Here is a 16,904-nt window from a genome sequence, read left to right on the forward strand (position 1 = left end):
AGTGATCTACAGACTCAATGCAATCTCCATCAAAATACCAATGACATTCTTGACAGAAATGGAAAAACTATCTTACCTTTCATATGGAAAAACAAAAGGCCCTGAATAGCCAAAGCAATCCTGAGCAAAAAAAAAACAAAGCCAGAGGTATAACTCTGCCTGACTTCAAATTACACTACAAAGCTGTTGTAACTAAAACAGCATGGTACTGGTATAAAATTAGACATTCAGACCAGTGGAGTAGAATAGAGAACCCAGAAATCACTCCTCAGGCTTATAGCCATCTGATATTTGACAAAGGCAACAAAAATCTACATTGGGTTAAAGACTGCCTCTTCAACAAGTGATGCTAGGAAAAATGGATATCCATATGCAGAAGAATGAAACTAGATAGTATCTCTCACTATACACTAAAATCAACTCGAAATGGATTAAAGACCCAGGTATAAAACCTGAAACTGTAAAATTACTAAGGGAAAACATAGGTGAAACACTTCAGCAGTTAGGTCAGGGCACAGGCTTTATGAACATGAGCCTGAAAGCACCAGCAGCAAAAGAAAAAATAAACAAATGGGACTATATCAAACTAAAAAGCTTCTGCCCACCAAAGGAAACAATCAACAGAGTGAAAAGACAACCTACAGAGTGGGAGAAAATTTTTGCTAACTATGCATCTGACAAGGGACTAATATTCAGAATATACATAGAACTCAAGCAATTATACAGTAAAAAAATAAATGACCCAATTAAAAAATGGGCAAAGGAGTTGAATAGACATTTTTCAAAGGAAGACATACAAATGGCCAACAGATACATTAAAAAAATGCTCAACATCACTAGTCATCAGGGAAATGCAAATTAAAACCACATTGAGATACCACCTCACTCCAGTTAGACTGGCTATAATCAAAAAGACGGTGAATAACAAATGCTGGCAAGGGTATGGACAGAAGGGAACACTACTGCACTGTTGGTGGGACTGTAAATTAGTACATCCACTTTGGAAAACAATTTGGAGGTTATAGGAAAGTTTTTGACCTTCATGCTTTAGTACCAAACAGTTAACATTTTCCGGCAAGTATGCCTGAGCTTGTAATCAAATGACTTTGCAAACATGTTTTTCTAGCTTATTCATTTACTACTCAACCATCCTAGGTGGAAAAGACATATCTGTGACAATATTAACAATACTTTACTGAGCCAAGAGGATAAAAGCTTTACTGTTTATCAGTGTAGTTCTGTTTCAAAAGATCTTTGAAAGAGCAAAGTGCAGAACAGTACATCAGTAAGTCCCTATTTGTATAAAATAAGGGAGCTATGTTTATTTCTATTTGCACAGAAAATTATAAGGACACTTCAGACATCTAATAGTATATGTAATGATGAGAAAATGAGACAGACTAAGGTGGGAAATACTCTTTGGTACCGTTAAATATTTTTTTACAATGTTCGTGAAATACTTTTTCCAAGTTAAAAAAAAAAGAGATCTTTGATGCTGACGACGACGACGACGACAATGACTACTACTACTACTGTCTTTTACTCCCATACTCAAAGAATTAAGATTCACATAAATGATTAATAAAATTTTTAATTTCCTAAATAAAAACTAAGGCTTACCCCCCCCCCATTCTATCTTAATAGTAAAAACAATTTTAAAAAACCTTTAATGTTCTTAAACCTTTGAATAGAGGTATTCTAATCGTATGTGTTATTTTCATAAATAACAGAGTTTGAATGTTCACTGACATTGCTGCTTAAGTTATAAAAAGCCTATACATCTCCCATTTTACCCTTCTATAAATAACTGGCAAAATTTTAAGTTCACAAGAAAGTTTCTACCATACACATTACAGAGATTTCAATGACTCGTTATTGCAACAGAATCAGAGAGCATATCAAATACATAAACACAAAGTAACATTACACTGCTTAAAAAAAAAAAAAAAACATTAGAAAAGGTAATTCAATTTTAATTTATTTTCATCACTTTTTCTTCATGATCCAGATATTTTAAAATGCAAAGAAAATTAACTTTCCATGATATGTCAGGGACGGGCACTAAAAAAAATTTTTAGACTGCTAATGAGTTATACAAATAAAAATATCAAATGGAGATCCAGTTATCAAAATGAAAGGACTCAACATATTAAAAGTTCACAATTGTTTGTAGAGAGCACATAAAAAAGTCAGCTTACTAACCAACCATTGTGATTTCAAAGAACTATTGCAGACGTTTGAAGAAAATAGATTTATTAGTTAATTTATAAAGAGAGTAAAGAGCTTGAAACAAGTATTAAAAAGAAATTTGTGCCTTTGTTAGAATGATGTTAGGCTTTATATATACCAATTTTGGTAATCAAATTATTGTCGAGGTTTTTTTTAAATAAGAAATGACACTAACGAACTGCAATATTGGTCCAACAGTCTTGTCTTTACTTTTCTTTTAAAGCAAGAAACAGAATGCAAGTAATCAGAAAGCACTAGCAGGCATCAGTTAATCCAAGATACTAGCTTCTTAGTTCCAAAAGCACTTGCAAAGAAAACCTTTGGTGGGGTGGAGGAGAGCAATTCGTAATAACTGGAATCCCATGAACGTGTACTCCAAGTCTCATAAGGCTATTTTTTAATTTATCCTTTACTTGGCCATTTTTTTCCCCCTCAAATACAAGTTTTTCTTTGACTTTTTTCTCCTAAACGTATAAAAAGTATGAAATATAAACAAGCTCTTGCATTGCACACTCAGAAGTGCACAATTCAAGCATTATAGAGCTATCTACACACTGATAAATCCCATCAAATCTTGGATAATTCATTAATATACAAAATATCAGGGCACAGAAAGAACTAAAACCCACTTCTTTTTGTTACACATAAGATTCAAATATTCAATCTAAGGAAAAACACTTAATCATTTTGGCTCTCTTCTACATCTGCATGTTGATATACTTATTAAAATATTCCTGTATAATCACGTTTGGTCTTACTATTTCAAGTCAGGTTTAAAATCTCAAAACCAGCCATCCAGACAAAACAGAAAAGTCATCTCTTCCCCATCTCCCTAACCCCAATAACTATGAAGTCAATTTTACGACATGACTCCAAACACTGGATTGTGACGACAAATGCTAGGTCCGATTTCTTCATAATCCTTTTTGGTGTGGCATACTTGGTAGAACTCAGGCTGAAAAGAAAAACGTGCATTTTTATAAAGACCCAAAATCTACCATCTTTCAATATGCTTTTAAAAGAGATGCTTTAAAAGAGATGTTAAATCTAAAAGGTTTATTACTAGTCCATCCACGGTACTTGAACAAATCTTACAAATTCTAGCAACCATGACTTAAAATCAGCTATATATCTTTATCAAAACCAAAGGAACATTTAATTTATGTTCCCCCATTCCCTTCTCCAACACCTGTTCCTCCTAGGACTTTGAAATTTTGAAATGGAAGGCTGATCCTCCAATGTCCAGTCTGTTCTACTGATGCTTTCCCACACAGAGCATTGAACCAGTACTCTAAAGAAGCAGCATCAGCCTAAGGTAGAGGTAAACCATTCCTTGTTATGATAAAAATGTCTAGATCATCCTGCCTAGTTCACTCAAGATCTGGTAAAGATAGACTATTCCATGCTCTGTGTTCCCTCATTTCTCAAATGACAAAGTTAGAAACTCAATAATATGAGTATATGGCACAATTGAAGAAGACTAAAATTAAGAAAAATAACTTTTATTTCCCATTTTTAAATGGCTTTAAACCCAAAATTATATAGTTATTCAATAATTCAAATAAAGCTCCTTCATTTTAATACTCCATGCACTACCGGGACAAAGCACCAATACTTACTATGCTAATGATATTAGAATACCTTTTAAGGGAGTTTTAAAGACATATTGATTCGGGGACAGGGTTCTTAGAACAATTCCCTTTGACTCAGTTTAGAACATCATACTTCCTATGCAATAAAACATAACTTTAACCTTAATTTTATAAATATTTACACCAAAAAAAAAATGACTTCCAAAAATTGTATTAGCACAGGTTAAAAAGAATTTTCCCTACAGATAAATTTTAAAACAGAGTATAAAATGCTCACTCTAACATAATGCCTACCAAGCTAAAAAAACATATGTACATCAAATTTAAGTGACTTCCAATATACTGTGTACATATGTATACAATTTTAAAAGTTCCCTATGTCATATTTAGTTACAATTGGAAGGAATTTACTTTGTTCTTCTATAAATACTGATGGATTCTTCTATCTAAAAAAATAAATCAAAATTTAAAAGTAAACTATTATACTCACCGTGGAAGCCAGCATCGATCCTCCAAACCAAACTGCGTATCGCTGCATGTGGTGCGTAATGACTTGTACATCAATAGGTTTTGGCTGAAAAAAGACACAGTAAGATCATTTTAATAGTACATTCAAATAACAATTTCTATATCATTTTAACCTTAAATGTACATACATAAAAATAATATTTATACTAAATTCAAGTGACATTTTATAAACCAGAAACAACCAAGATTGGTTAGCCATAGAGGAGGGGATTGGGAACACTGTGGAAGATATGGGGATGAGAACAGGACAAACTGAATGGAGAAGAAATAGCAATGAGTATACATTTTATACAGTTCTGATTTTTAGGACCATGTTAATGTTTCACATACTCAAAAATAAATAAAACTGTAAAAGGAGACATACATGGAACAAAACAGAGTACAACAGAAACAAATTAAACTACTTATATTTTTTTAAAAACATAACTACACTGAAGTGAGAGAAGTGACTAACCCAAGTATATTGTGAACACAGAATTCTGACTCTTAATGCCCTCAGGCTAAAGATAAAAACTAAGCAAATACTAAACTCTAGTTAGCTCTATTTTTCACAGTAGCATAGACTAACAATTCTGAGACTTTTATATATATATTCCAGGATTCAGCAAAAACAAACATACTGCAGATATAGGGGCCAGTTCTCACCATCAGAGAAGGGCATTACAAATACGGAAAGACAGAAAATTAGAATGAACCCTCTGGTATTCTAGAATGGAAGGCATCAGTATAAATACATAGTTTTTTAACTTATATAGAACTAGACATAGATGTGTAGACAGACACACACACACCCCACCTCTGACCATGAAGAAAGCCTAAATGCAGTGACACCCCAGCAGCAAAAAGCAGACCTAGTATTCAAAAACCGGTTTCTTAATAACATTCTCCACTAAAATGTACAATGTTGTCTTTGTAAAAAAAAAAAAAAAAAAGGGGGGGGGGGGGATGATTTCAGGGCCAGAAAAGAGAATGTACAAGATCAGCCTGAAATATCTTGCTGTGCCAGGAAGTATGCAAAAAATGGTGGGTCTGCATCATAAGAACATAGGAGCCACATAATGGCTCCCGCTGGCCAAATCCGAGAAAATTTGAGCATCAAAATTAATGATATTATGGCATTAATGATATTATGATATCACAATATTAATGATATAACCCATAAAAATATGAGAAATCAGGAGTTCATACAGATATTACTGAAAGAATGAATGAGGGAGGAAGAAGGAAAAACTCTTACAGTTAAATGAGACTACAAAACACAGAAGAGATGATGGAATTTGCAAAACACCATTGGCAACTACTACAGTAATAACTATTTTAGGAAAGAACTGCAATGGATACTAAAACCAGTGGTTAAAAGTTTGATGAGAAACAGGATAGCAACACAGTCTGAAATTGTCTCCCCCTAAGATTCTTATTAAATATTAAAAAAAAAAAAAAAAAAAACTTTATAGTGGAAAAATCTGGCAGACATAACTTTAACCAAGTGATTAAAGTTACACATGGGACAAATCATACCATATATCCACTGAAATAATGCATTAAAAATGATACATCACTTCTGTGGTATTACTGCTAAAAGTGCATAATCTGAACCTAATCGTAGAGAAGCATCAGACAAACTCAAGAGGGACATTCAACAAAATAAATGGCCTATACTCTTCAAAAATGTTAAGGTCATCAAAGACCAAAAAAAACCAAAAAAAAAAACACTGAGTAATGGTTATAGATGAAGGGGCACAATAACCAAATAAAACATTCAATTCTTGATTGGATCCTGGACCAGAAAAAAAAATATTTTGTTGTCCTTTTGCTATAAAGGACATTACTGAGACAACTGGTAAAATCTGAATCGGGTCTCTAGCTAGATAATTATACTGTACCAAGGTTAATTATGTAATTTTGATCATTATAACGTCCTTGTTTTTACAAAATACACTAAAATATTTAGGGGTAATGGGCCATCTATTTGCAACTCATCTCGAAAAGTTCAGGAAAAAATAATTTTTCCATGTGTTAGGGTGTGTGTGTGTGTACATGTCTTGTGTATACATGTATTTACAGAAACAGAATGATAAAGCAAATGTGGTAAAAAGGCTAACATTTGGGGAATCTAACTGAACAGAATTCCTACCACTGTACGAGGTTTTGCAACATTTCTATTTAAGTACAAAATTATTCCAAACTAAAAAGTTTTAAAACTTACATCTCATAAGAAGATATGGCTTACATTAATTTAAAAAAGCTATTTGGTTGCCACTAAAAAGTACAAATTAAAAGAGAAGAAAGCCAGATATAGATACAAATATTTAGTGACATGTTATGAAGATCTATAAAAGTTACTGTCAAGTAAAATAAAAATGAAGAAGGCTGAGTCCTCCAGTATACATGGTTTTTCCTATATCTTTAGATATGTCAATACAGTGCTGACATCACTGGGGAAAAATTCCTTATTTCTTATTTACAAACATACAAGAAGCTTAAAAATATGTTAAACATTTTTATTTTATTGAAATACTATACTCAAAAACATACAGCACTGCTTTTTTCATTTTATGTATCTGTAATGAGTCATTAAAAACTAAAAAACTACTTAATATATCCATAACCTGATTATTAAGACAATTAATTCACTTCAACCTTTTAGGTATTCTTACAGAAGAAAAACTTGCCACATGCACCATGTTCACATAATCAATGTGATTAATGATTCCCAGTACAGAGAATTTAAAACTATACTCAAAAAAATCATTGACTTTTTTTAGGTAGATAGGTAGATGGATAGGAATGCGGGTGGGTGATTGTGTGGGTGGCAGAGTTGGTTGGGAAAGTGGTACAAAAACAAAGTCAACATTTTGAAAATCTATTACATAAGCAGACTGCATTAATGTGAAGTAATGCCATTATAGTGACAGAGCTCAATAATATTTTGCTTTCCACACAAAACATATACTTTTTACTGCACTCCAAGGGATCAGTTTATTTAAGATAAGCAAACTTTAGGAGCAGAAAACAGTCAGCTTGTCATGCAATTTCTCAACAAGCAACAAACCCTAGAGTGTTGTATTTTATTTTTAAGTAATTTTGTATGAAGGAGGTAGTCTCTGACGGAGCCCTCGTTCTTGGTAATTTTCCAAATAGAATGAAATGTGTTTTACTTAGCAGCTTATCTTGTGAATCAATGTTCCGTTTAATATTTAACAAGGATTAAAAAAAAAAAAAAGGACTGGGGCCAAGCCCGTGGCGCACTCGGTAGAGTGCAGCGCTGGGAGCGCGGCGACGCTCCCGCCGCGGGTTCGGATCCTATATAGGAATGCTCGGTGCACTCACTGGCTGAGTGCCGGTCATGAAAAAACGACCAAAAAAAAAAAAAAAAAAAAAAGAAATACAAAAAAAAAGGACTGAAAATTTTTGTCTCATAAATATAGAAAGCAGATAGATATCTGAGAATTTAAAATTAATTTTGATGTTCTGACATAAGCCCAAATGTCCAGGACATGGAAGAGAAAAGTTATTTTGCTGAGCCACCAATTTGATTGCACACCATGAGGCAGCTGTGGGGAGCTAGAGTCAATTTGTGAAAGTAGGCTTGACCACTCAACATCAACATTTCTCTCAGATCTGCTTTGTTTCCTGCTATAGTGGTATTTAAAAAATCTATGGATCCCTATGAATTTTATTGCATTACGCAAAGAAATCTATTATATAAGTTATCTGTGAGAAAAAAAAAAAAAAAATCTCACAGCCAGAACTAAGAATGTTTTCCAGAAATGCAGGCAATATCCTAAGAGAACCAAGTGACCCAGAATATCATGGACATAAATCTATAATATCAACAACTTTGCATTAGAATACTCAATAGGTTCCTCTTATGTTGCTAAATAAGAGAAAAAGTTTGAAAACAATTCCCACCCTCATTACTATAATAATCAATACACCCTCAACCTTCCCACCAATAACTGAGAAAACCAACCTTCAATCTACCGCCACTCAATTCCTCACTTAATTTCAGCCTGGCATCTACGGTTCTTTTCAAATCTCTTTGCAAGCGACGTCCAAAGTCCCTGAACATGGTTGAACCTCCAGAGAGGACAATATTCTATATTAACGGAGAAAATAAAGAAATAAGTATGACCTGTATTTAAAAAGAAAGAAAAATTTAGATATAATAAACAGTTACTAAAATTCTATTACATCCTTCTTAAGAGAAGTATTTAATACTAAACAACAAACAAAAAATAAATGAAGTTTTTTAAAAGTATGACCTTGAATAACAATTTTGCTATAAATACTGACCTTGTAGAGAGGACGTCTGACATCAATAGGACAATTCTGAATTACTTCATCTACAACTTCTGAGATAGGTTGTGTAAAGTCTGGATTAGCAAACTGAAAAATAAGTCAAGTTGGATATATGAGAGAGATCAAATCACTACTGACAAACCATAATAAAAAGTTAAGTATCAAAGTTTTCAGTTCAAAAACAAAAAGACTTTTAGAAACTATAAATTCTCATCTCTAAGAAATTCAAATTAAAGATGTTGATATTGGAGGATTCGGAAGAAATTCAAATAAAATGATGATATACCAATCCATACCATCAGAATAGCAAACATGTAAAGTCACACATATATACTATGAGCTGGCAAACATCTGGGTAAATGGGAACTCTTGTACACTGCTAATGAAAATACGCAGCCCATGGCGCGCTCGGGAGAGTCCGGCGCTGGGAGCGCAGCGACGCTCCCACCGCGGGTTCGGATCCTATATGGGAATGGCCGGTGCACTCACTGGCTGAGTGCCGGTCACGAAAAAAGACAAAAAACAAAACAAAACAAAACAAAAAAAAACGCAGCAATGTAACCACTTTAGAGAACAATTCGGCAGTAGCTAATAAAATTTTCAATGCACATAACTAGTAACTCCACTTCTTAGAACAAACTCTGAAGGAACTCCCACACATGTGCTCTTCCATATCTGTGAATTTGCCTACTTGCTAAAACTTATTTGTAACCCCAAAATCAATATGCATAGCACTTTCATGGACATTCTCATGTATAAAACAGCAAAAATCTGAGTCTAAATGTGCATATTTCCAGTTGAGGTTGAACAAGGTGACGATCTGCCCTCTTGTTTCAGCTCTCATACAGTAAACAAGTATCCTTTTCACAGTCTATTTAGTGTCACATTTTTCATATTTTTGTTGGTGATTTTGCTGTTTAAAATGGCCCCCAAGGATAATGATAAAGTACTGTCTAGTGTTCCTAAGTGCAAGAAGGCTGTGACATATCCTAGAAAGAAAATGCAAATTAGATAGCTTTGTTCAAAAATCAGTTACAGTGCTGTTGGCTGTTAGTTCAATGTTAATACATGAACAATACATATTTTAAAACATACATATTTTCTTTGAACAGAAACAAACATAAAACAAGTTTATGCATTAATGAGATAACAAAAACATGACTACAACACTGTTGGTGGGACTGCAAAATGGTGCAGCCTTTATGGAAAATGGTATGGAGGTTCCTCAAACAATTACAGATAGATCTACCATATGAGGTAGAAGAATGGAAATCATCGTGCCAAAGGGATACCTGTACTACCATGCTTACTGCAGCACTATTTATACTAGCCAAGAGTTGGAACCAGCCCAAATGTCCATTATCAGATGAGTGGATAAGGAAACTGTGATATATCTACACAATGAAATACTACTTTGCTATAAAGAACAATGAATACTACCATTCGCAACAACATGGATGGACTTAGAGAAAATTATATTAAGTGAAAAAAGTCAGGCACAGAAAGAAATATCACGTTCTCACTTATTTGTGGGAGCTAAAAATAGATAAATAAATAAATAAATATACAAACAAATAAATGGTAGTAGGGTGGGGGAAGAAGACACAACAATCACAATAATTCCTTGAACTTATTAAAACAAGTGATCAGATATGATGTAGTTGGGGGGGCGGGGGGAAGGAAGGCAGGAAAGAAGAATGGGTAAAGGGACACAAAAATCTACTACAATGTATATTGAGAAGTTAAAATAAAAAAATAAAATATAAAAAAAATTTTAAAAACATGACTACAGGCTCACAGGAACCTAACTTGTATTTTCCTCTAGAAGCAATGGTTCAGTTTCACTAATTCAGTGTTCCCAGTAACTTTAAGAAACATCTATCTTGAATAACAAGAATCAACTATGTATTCGTATGATAATATACCATAACCAAAATAAATAAACTACTTCCAAACAGCTGGCACTCAAAAACTAACTTAAAATAAAAATGCTTGAATGATTCCACATATGCTAATCTTTAAAACTATGTTTTTTAGATATATGTACATGTAAAAATACGGACTGGATATACGTCATATTCATGTTAGTGAATTTTTTTCTTCCTTGGAAGGAGAAAAGATAAAAAGAAAGTAGAGAAAGAAAAGAGGATATGGGGAAGGTACTATTTTATTTCTTAAAAAAAAAATCTCAACACGATAAATGTAAAAATATTAGCTTGTGTTTATTTGAGGCGGTAGGTACATGTGTGTTAACATAGTATACTTTTCAGAATTTTATTTTTAACAGACTGCTTAGGTAGGGTAGATTTGAGATGAAAAGTTTTTCGACAATTAAAATCACTATGGAATGTAAATAAGAGCTTAAAAATAATAAATTTAAATTTTTAAAAATAAAATTAATGGACAACATTAATATATACAAGGAGGCCTTACACACAAGGAAATAATATTAGGAAAGGCTTCCTTTCTTCCTATTTATTTTTATATGCATGCCTATGCCTCTCCTAAACCATACTGTACATTTCCTGAGAGGAAAAAGAAAAACATCGAAGTTTTTAAATGCTAGATCTGAAAATTAAACTTACATTCTGAAATAAAGATCTCACTTTACTAAAACTTTTTGGAAGTATATGTAAAGTGATCATTGAAAAGAAAATTCTAGTGGGATTTTTCCCAGCTTTAAAATAAAAGGCCAAAATATAGCTCTAATTAGTCAAAAATAAACAAGGGTGCTTTATTAAAATACATAAAATTTTAAATACTGTCTACTTCTCTCAGCCTCTCATTTTTAGAAGTAGACTGCCCTAATAGGAGAGACCACATTCTTTTATTAAACTGATTCTATAACCAGATTGATAATTATTGGGCATATTTAAATTTTTTCTCCAGTTTTTAAATCAGTTTTAAATCATTTAGAGGCTGGGCATACAATGAAGAGATTTAATGTTACTGAAGTGAAGTATAATGATACAAAATCTTAATTTAGATAAAGTAAAATATCACTAACAAAGATTCTACTGACCTCTATTACCATAATAAAAGATAATAAACTGACAGCCAAAATCTATCCTTTTGAAGCATGACGAGGAGTGTACATAAGGAACTCTAAGAGGGATATACAGTGGGTAGAAGTGTGGCTCATACTGAGTTTTGAGAGTCCAATCTACAGAATAGGGTATGATTTATCCATTAGAAGTAGCCCATATTGAATTATGAGGGATAATGGGGCAATATAGGTCAACTAAGTTGACTCTGTAAGTCATTTAAAGACAAGTTCATATGCAGGCAAAGAATGTCTTAGTTACTGATTAAGTGGAATGAGTAGCAGAATTGAAACACTGAAAATTTTATCTCCCATGATTACATCTGTGATCTTAAACAACCTTCCTCAGCTTTAGACTGTGAAATCTCTAAAAAGTCTTCCGTTCTCAAAACATGATGCTTTTATGATCCTGATGGAGTTTGGATGTGTTGTCCCCTCCAAAACTCATGTGGAAATTTGATCCCCAATGTGGTAGTGTTGGAAAGTGATTGAGTCGTGGGGGCAGATTCCTCATGAATTGATTACTGCTCTCCCTGGGGGAAGAGGGATTAATGAGTGAGTTCTCGCTCTATTAGTTCCCACGAGAGCTCGTTGCTTAAAAAGACCCTGGCACCTTCTCTCTCTCGCTTCCCCTTGCCATGTGATCTGCTTGTACCTGCCAGCTGCCTGCCACTTTTCCACCATGAGTAGAAACAGCCTGAGGCCTGTGCCAGGTGCAGATGTCCCAGAATCGTAAGCCAAATAAACCTCTCTTCTTCATAAATTACCCAGTTTCGGGTATTTTGTTATAGCAAAACAAAACGGACTAAAACAGATCCCATAGTGATACTTTAACCTGAGAACCTGTCATTGCTCTTACTATTAAAAAGAGATTTAATTCCCCAAAATCTAGACAGAGAATATTAAAAATTCAACAGAAAATATATTCTATAATACTCTTTTTAAAAAGTATTATTTTACCAACTTGTTAATCTTTGGTATTTACCTAAAACACACACACACACACACACACACACACACACACACACACACACACACACACACACACACACACACACACACACACACACACACACACACACACACACACACACACACACACACACACACACACACACACACACACACACACACACACACACACACACACACACACACACACACACACTTTCCCATAATCCTTTCCCTACCTTTACCGAAAGTTTATCTGCTGTACCACAAGTAAGTAAACAGCAGGAACAGGGTCATTAATTCCTGTCTATTTCAATGTCCCTTTTTCTTTGTTAGTTTTTGTTTGTTTTTATTTTTTTGGCAGCTGGCTGGTATTGGGATCCAAGCTCTTGACCTTAGTGTTATAACACCGCTCTCTAAACAACTAAGCTAAACAGCCAGACCTAATTGTAGTTTTTAATCAGAAACGCACAAAAGAAAAAAATTTACAGAACCTTTAAGTATTCACATACCCTGGATCCAGCTACAGAAATTCTGATTTAGAAAGAAATAAAGTCTGACTTGAGCATATCTTTGGGAAAAGTTCAGTGACTGTTGTGCTATAGAACCCCAAGTGAGAACCAGTAGAATAATATGCAGTAAAGAGCAAGCAATAAATATTTGATAAATAAATGAAGAAAAAAAGAATTAACAATAAACAAATTAATAAATTGTTAGCAGTCTCAATTTTTAATTTTTTTTGGCAGCTGGTCAGTACAAGGATTGAACCCTAGACCCTGGTGGAGGTTTCAATACTTCGATACTAATAGGTTCAACCTGGGGTCCCTGCTGATATTTTTACTTCTTTTCTTTCACTTTCAGCAAAAGAATCAGTCCTGCCTCTAACTGCTCTCTGACAGGTCTTAAGATTAGTGTTGCTGAGAACATTAGAAGAGGCTGTCGAGGAAGGAAATATTTTTACTCTCCTCCAAAAAATGTAGGGAGAAGTGAATATACTCCTCCAAACATAGTAGTCCAAATCTTTCATATACCTGGAAATTTATTACACAAGTTTGAAACTTAGGATGGTTTTGTAAAAAAATTTAATTTCCTTTTAAAAATAAAAATCAAAGTCCCAAACCCACTTATTCTAAAAACAGTTCTTCTAGTATTTATGATGAACTCAGAAGTTCGAAAATAAAATTCCTTACTCTTTTCATTCATTTTATCTTCAGTGTTCAAGTACTGGACAGTTCAGATGCCCACACTTTCATCTAGCCAAAACAAAAAACCAAGTGAACCCTTCAAATGACAGAGGAACTAGGACACAGAAGTATCTAAAATTACAGGAAAAAGAGTCTTAAAATTTACTTGGGAGGTGACACAGTTTATATAATACAAAAAACAGGTCCATTTTGGGAAAGCATGGTAAACACACATATCTATTTTTGTTCTCTCCCAAAAACCTACTAAAGGCAGCAGTAAAGAGAATCTTTTTTTACAGACATAATGCAAAAAGTACAAAGAAAACAGAAAAGGGAAAAACAGGAACAAAATTTGGTAAGCTGAAAGCTGGCAAGCAGATGAACAATACTTTGCAGACCCTCCAAAGCACTTAATAAGTCATCAGTGATATAAAACAAGTCAAGAACCAACCTGTTTTATATCAGAAGCCCCCACAAAGAAATGGATGCACATGATAGCTCTGAACTTCAGATGGAAGGAGAGCAGGGAGAAAGTCTGGTTGAAAGTCTCTCTGAGAAGCCATTAAAGCCCCAGATCTTCTCCAAAGAAGCCCACTGAATGCCTCTTCCTCATCCAAGGAGAGAACTGGTTAATTTGTTCTCTAAACAGAAGAAAACAGAATTTCCAGAACTCTTATACACAGATGAAAGTAATGAAAGCAGGGGATTTAAATAAACTGACGCAGTCTGTTGCTGACACACACATACTAGCCCTCTTCCCTTGGCTGCCAGCCATTACCCTACAGGCAGGAATCTTATCTGGAACTTGGACTATCTGAAAAGACCTAAAGAAACACATAAGGTATTCCCCCAAAGAAAAGGCCATAGTCATCAAGCCTCACCCACAAAGCTCAGATTTCTAATAAGATTTTTTGTGTCCCCTTCTTAAATGAGTGACTTGCTAAAGTCTCCAGCATGAAAAATACGGGAATTGAAAGAGGAAAAAGCAATCTGGAACAAAGAGACTATGCAGAAAGAAAAAAACTTCAAAAAAAATCCTACCGTTAATATCCTCAGAGAACCAGAACATATACAACCATTAAATAGGAACAAAGTAGCATTAAAAAAGAATATTCAAAAGCAGGGATGGGGGAGCTCCTGAAAATTAAAAATGTTACCAGAAAAAATTCAACAGAAGTCTCAGTAAGTAAAGTTGAAGAAATCATGTAAAGATTAGGGAAAAAAAAAAAAAAGAAGACAAAACAGAGAGCACATCAGAATGCTAAGGGACAAAGAGAAGATCCTACACTCATCTGTTAAAAAAACAAACAACAAAAAACAGGCCCCATACAGAGAAATCAGAATTTTTTTACTTCAAGTTATAAATGGAAAGCAATTAAGCAATGGCTTCAATATGCTGAAGGAAAATGATTGTCAAACTAGAGTTATATACCCAAACTATCAAACAAGTGTGAAGATACAATAAATACATTTCAGATATGAAAGTTACCTAAATTTTCATATCTCATGCACACTTTATCAGAAACCCTATTGGCAGATGACCACCACCAAAATAAAGAGGTGGACAGTAAGAATGAAAAAGATATCGGATACAAGAAAAAGGGATCCAACACAAGAGAGAGGCAAAGAGAATCCCCTGAATGATGGTGAAGGACTATGGCAATTTTCAGACTGGGACATACCAGATGCTCCAGAAAATTAAATTGATTAAAAAAAACCAACAACTATGCATCTGAATACCCCGAGAAAAAATTTATAAAACTAGTGGAGAGAGTTTGAAGGTAAATTAATGATAATTATAGGATTATGCCTTTTAAAACTAAGCAAACAACTTATAAATGACTCTATAGAAAGTAAAAGAAAAGAAAAAGATCTGAACAAAATTTCAAAATTATAACCACAAAAATATAACCACTGAATTTTGACTTAACTGAAATTATAAAGTAATTGTTGGAGGAGAAAGGTACTGCTTGTGATAAAAGAAGAGAAAAGGCATTCCTCTTCTTCCACAGCTGGAAGTCAATACAAAACACCTAAGACTAAAAAAATTTGAAGTTGCAATATAACCAAGCAATTCATTCATAGCTAGGAGAGGCAATCACCTAAAGAACCAACAAAGAAGAGTTTGAAGTGGTTACCTCTAGGAACAGAAAATAGGAAGAGAAACATGAAGGGCACTCCTAGTTTTTGTTAGAATTGGTAGAATCGGTGTGCATACACATAACTGATTGTTAATAACTTTAAAAAAATAAAAAAACAGATTTCTCGTAGAAGAAATTACTTACAAGGAAAATAAAGTAAAAGATGTTTTAAAGTTTACAAAATTTGATGAAAAAATTGGTATATCAAACAAAAAAAAGTTATTTAAACTATAGGAAAAAATGATATATGAAACATTAGCAGCAAGATAAATTTTCATCCAGCCAACTATCCCTTTCCTAAGCAATATGACACATCCAAAACACATTTTATTTACATGTCTAATGTTTCAAGGTTTTTAAGACAGCCAAGACATTAGCTAAGCTCATTTGTCGAGTATTCCACTCAAATGTTTCCTTCTTTGAAGCTCAGCTTTCACCTATCTGCCATGCTATTATCTATCTTTTGGTCATGATCCTATTCATCTATGACTCTTTTTCAGGATCTTCTGCAATTCTCTAATTTCTGTTCTCTACTGGGGGTCTTAATGTCTTTCTCCCACATTTTAACTGCAAAACAATTAATGCTCCTTAACTCAAGTGACCTTTAATCCACTTCTACTTCATCCACTCACTACTACACGGGTACTTCAAAAGTTCATGGAAAAACTTGTATTACCTTTCAATTCTATTTTTCCATGAACTTTCTGAAGTACCCTCATACATGGCTCCACAGGCAAATTTGCCATAATTTCCAGCTACATGTGGTTATCTCTTCACCCTCTTGAATACTCACTAAAATGACAGCAAGAGAATTAAAAGTAAAGGTAAACATCCAAGAACAAAAAAGGAACATTACATCCTAAATGCTATCAGAGGAGCACACTGGCAAGAAATGAATGAATTCACCCTGCAAAATCTTCCTAAATCCCAGGAA

General features: G+C 33.8%; 1 protein-coding gene across 2 annotated transcripts in view; it reads right to left on the bottom strand.

Moving 5' to 3' along the window:
* Positions 1 to 1,996: 1,996 nt before the first annotated feature.
* The window catches only part of ACTR3 (actin related protein 3), a 66,207-nt gene continuing 51,299 nt past the window's right edge, over positions 1,997 to 16,904 (bottom strand). For both annotated transcript variants that reach the window (XM_063091776.1, XM_063091769.1), the window contains 4 exons: positions 8,646 to 8,738; positions 8,323 to 8,448; positions 4,312 to 4,395; positions 1,997 to 3,184 (listed from right to left, as the gene is read on the bottom strand). In XM_063091776.1, coding sequence (XP_062947846.1) covers positions 3,089 to 3,184; positions 4,312 to 4,395; positions 8,323 to 8,448; positions 8,646 to 8,738 — 399 coding nt within the window. In that variant the 3' untranslated portion in view covers positions 1,997 to 3,088. The remainder of the gene's footprint in view (positions 3,185 to 4,311; positions 4,396 to 8,322; positions 8,449 to 8,645; positions 8,739 to 16,904) is intronic.

Source organism: Cynocephalus volans, chromosome 1 (genome assembly GCF_027409185.1).
Source record: "Cynocephalus volans isolate mCynVol1 chromosome 1, mCynVol1.pri, whole genome shotgun sequence".
NCBI classification, from domain to species: Eukaryota; Metazoa; Chordata; class Mammalia; order Dermoptera; family Cynocephalidae; genus Cynocephalus; species Cynocephalus volans.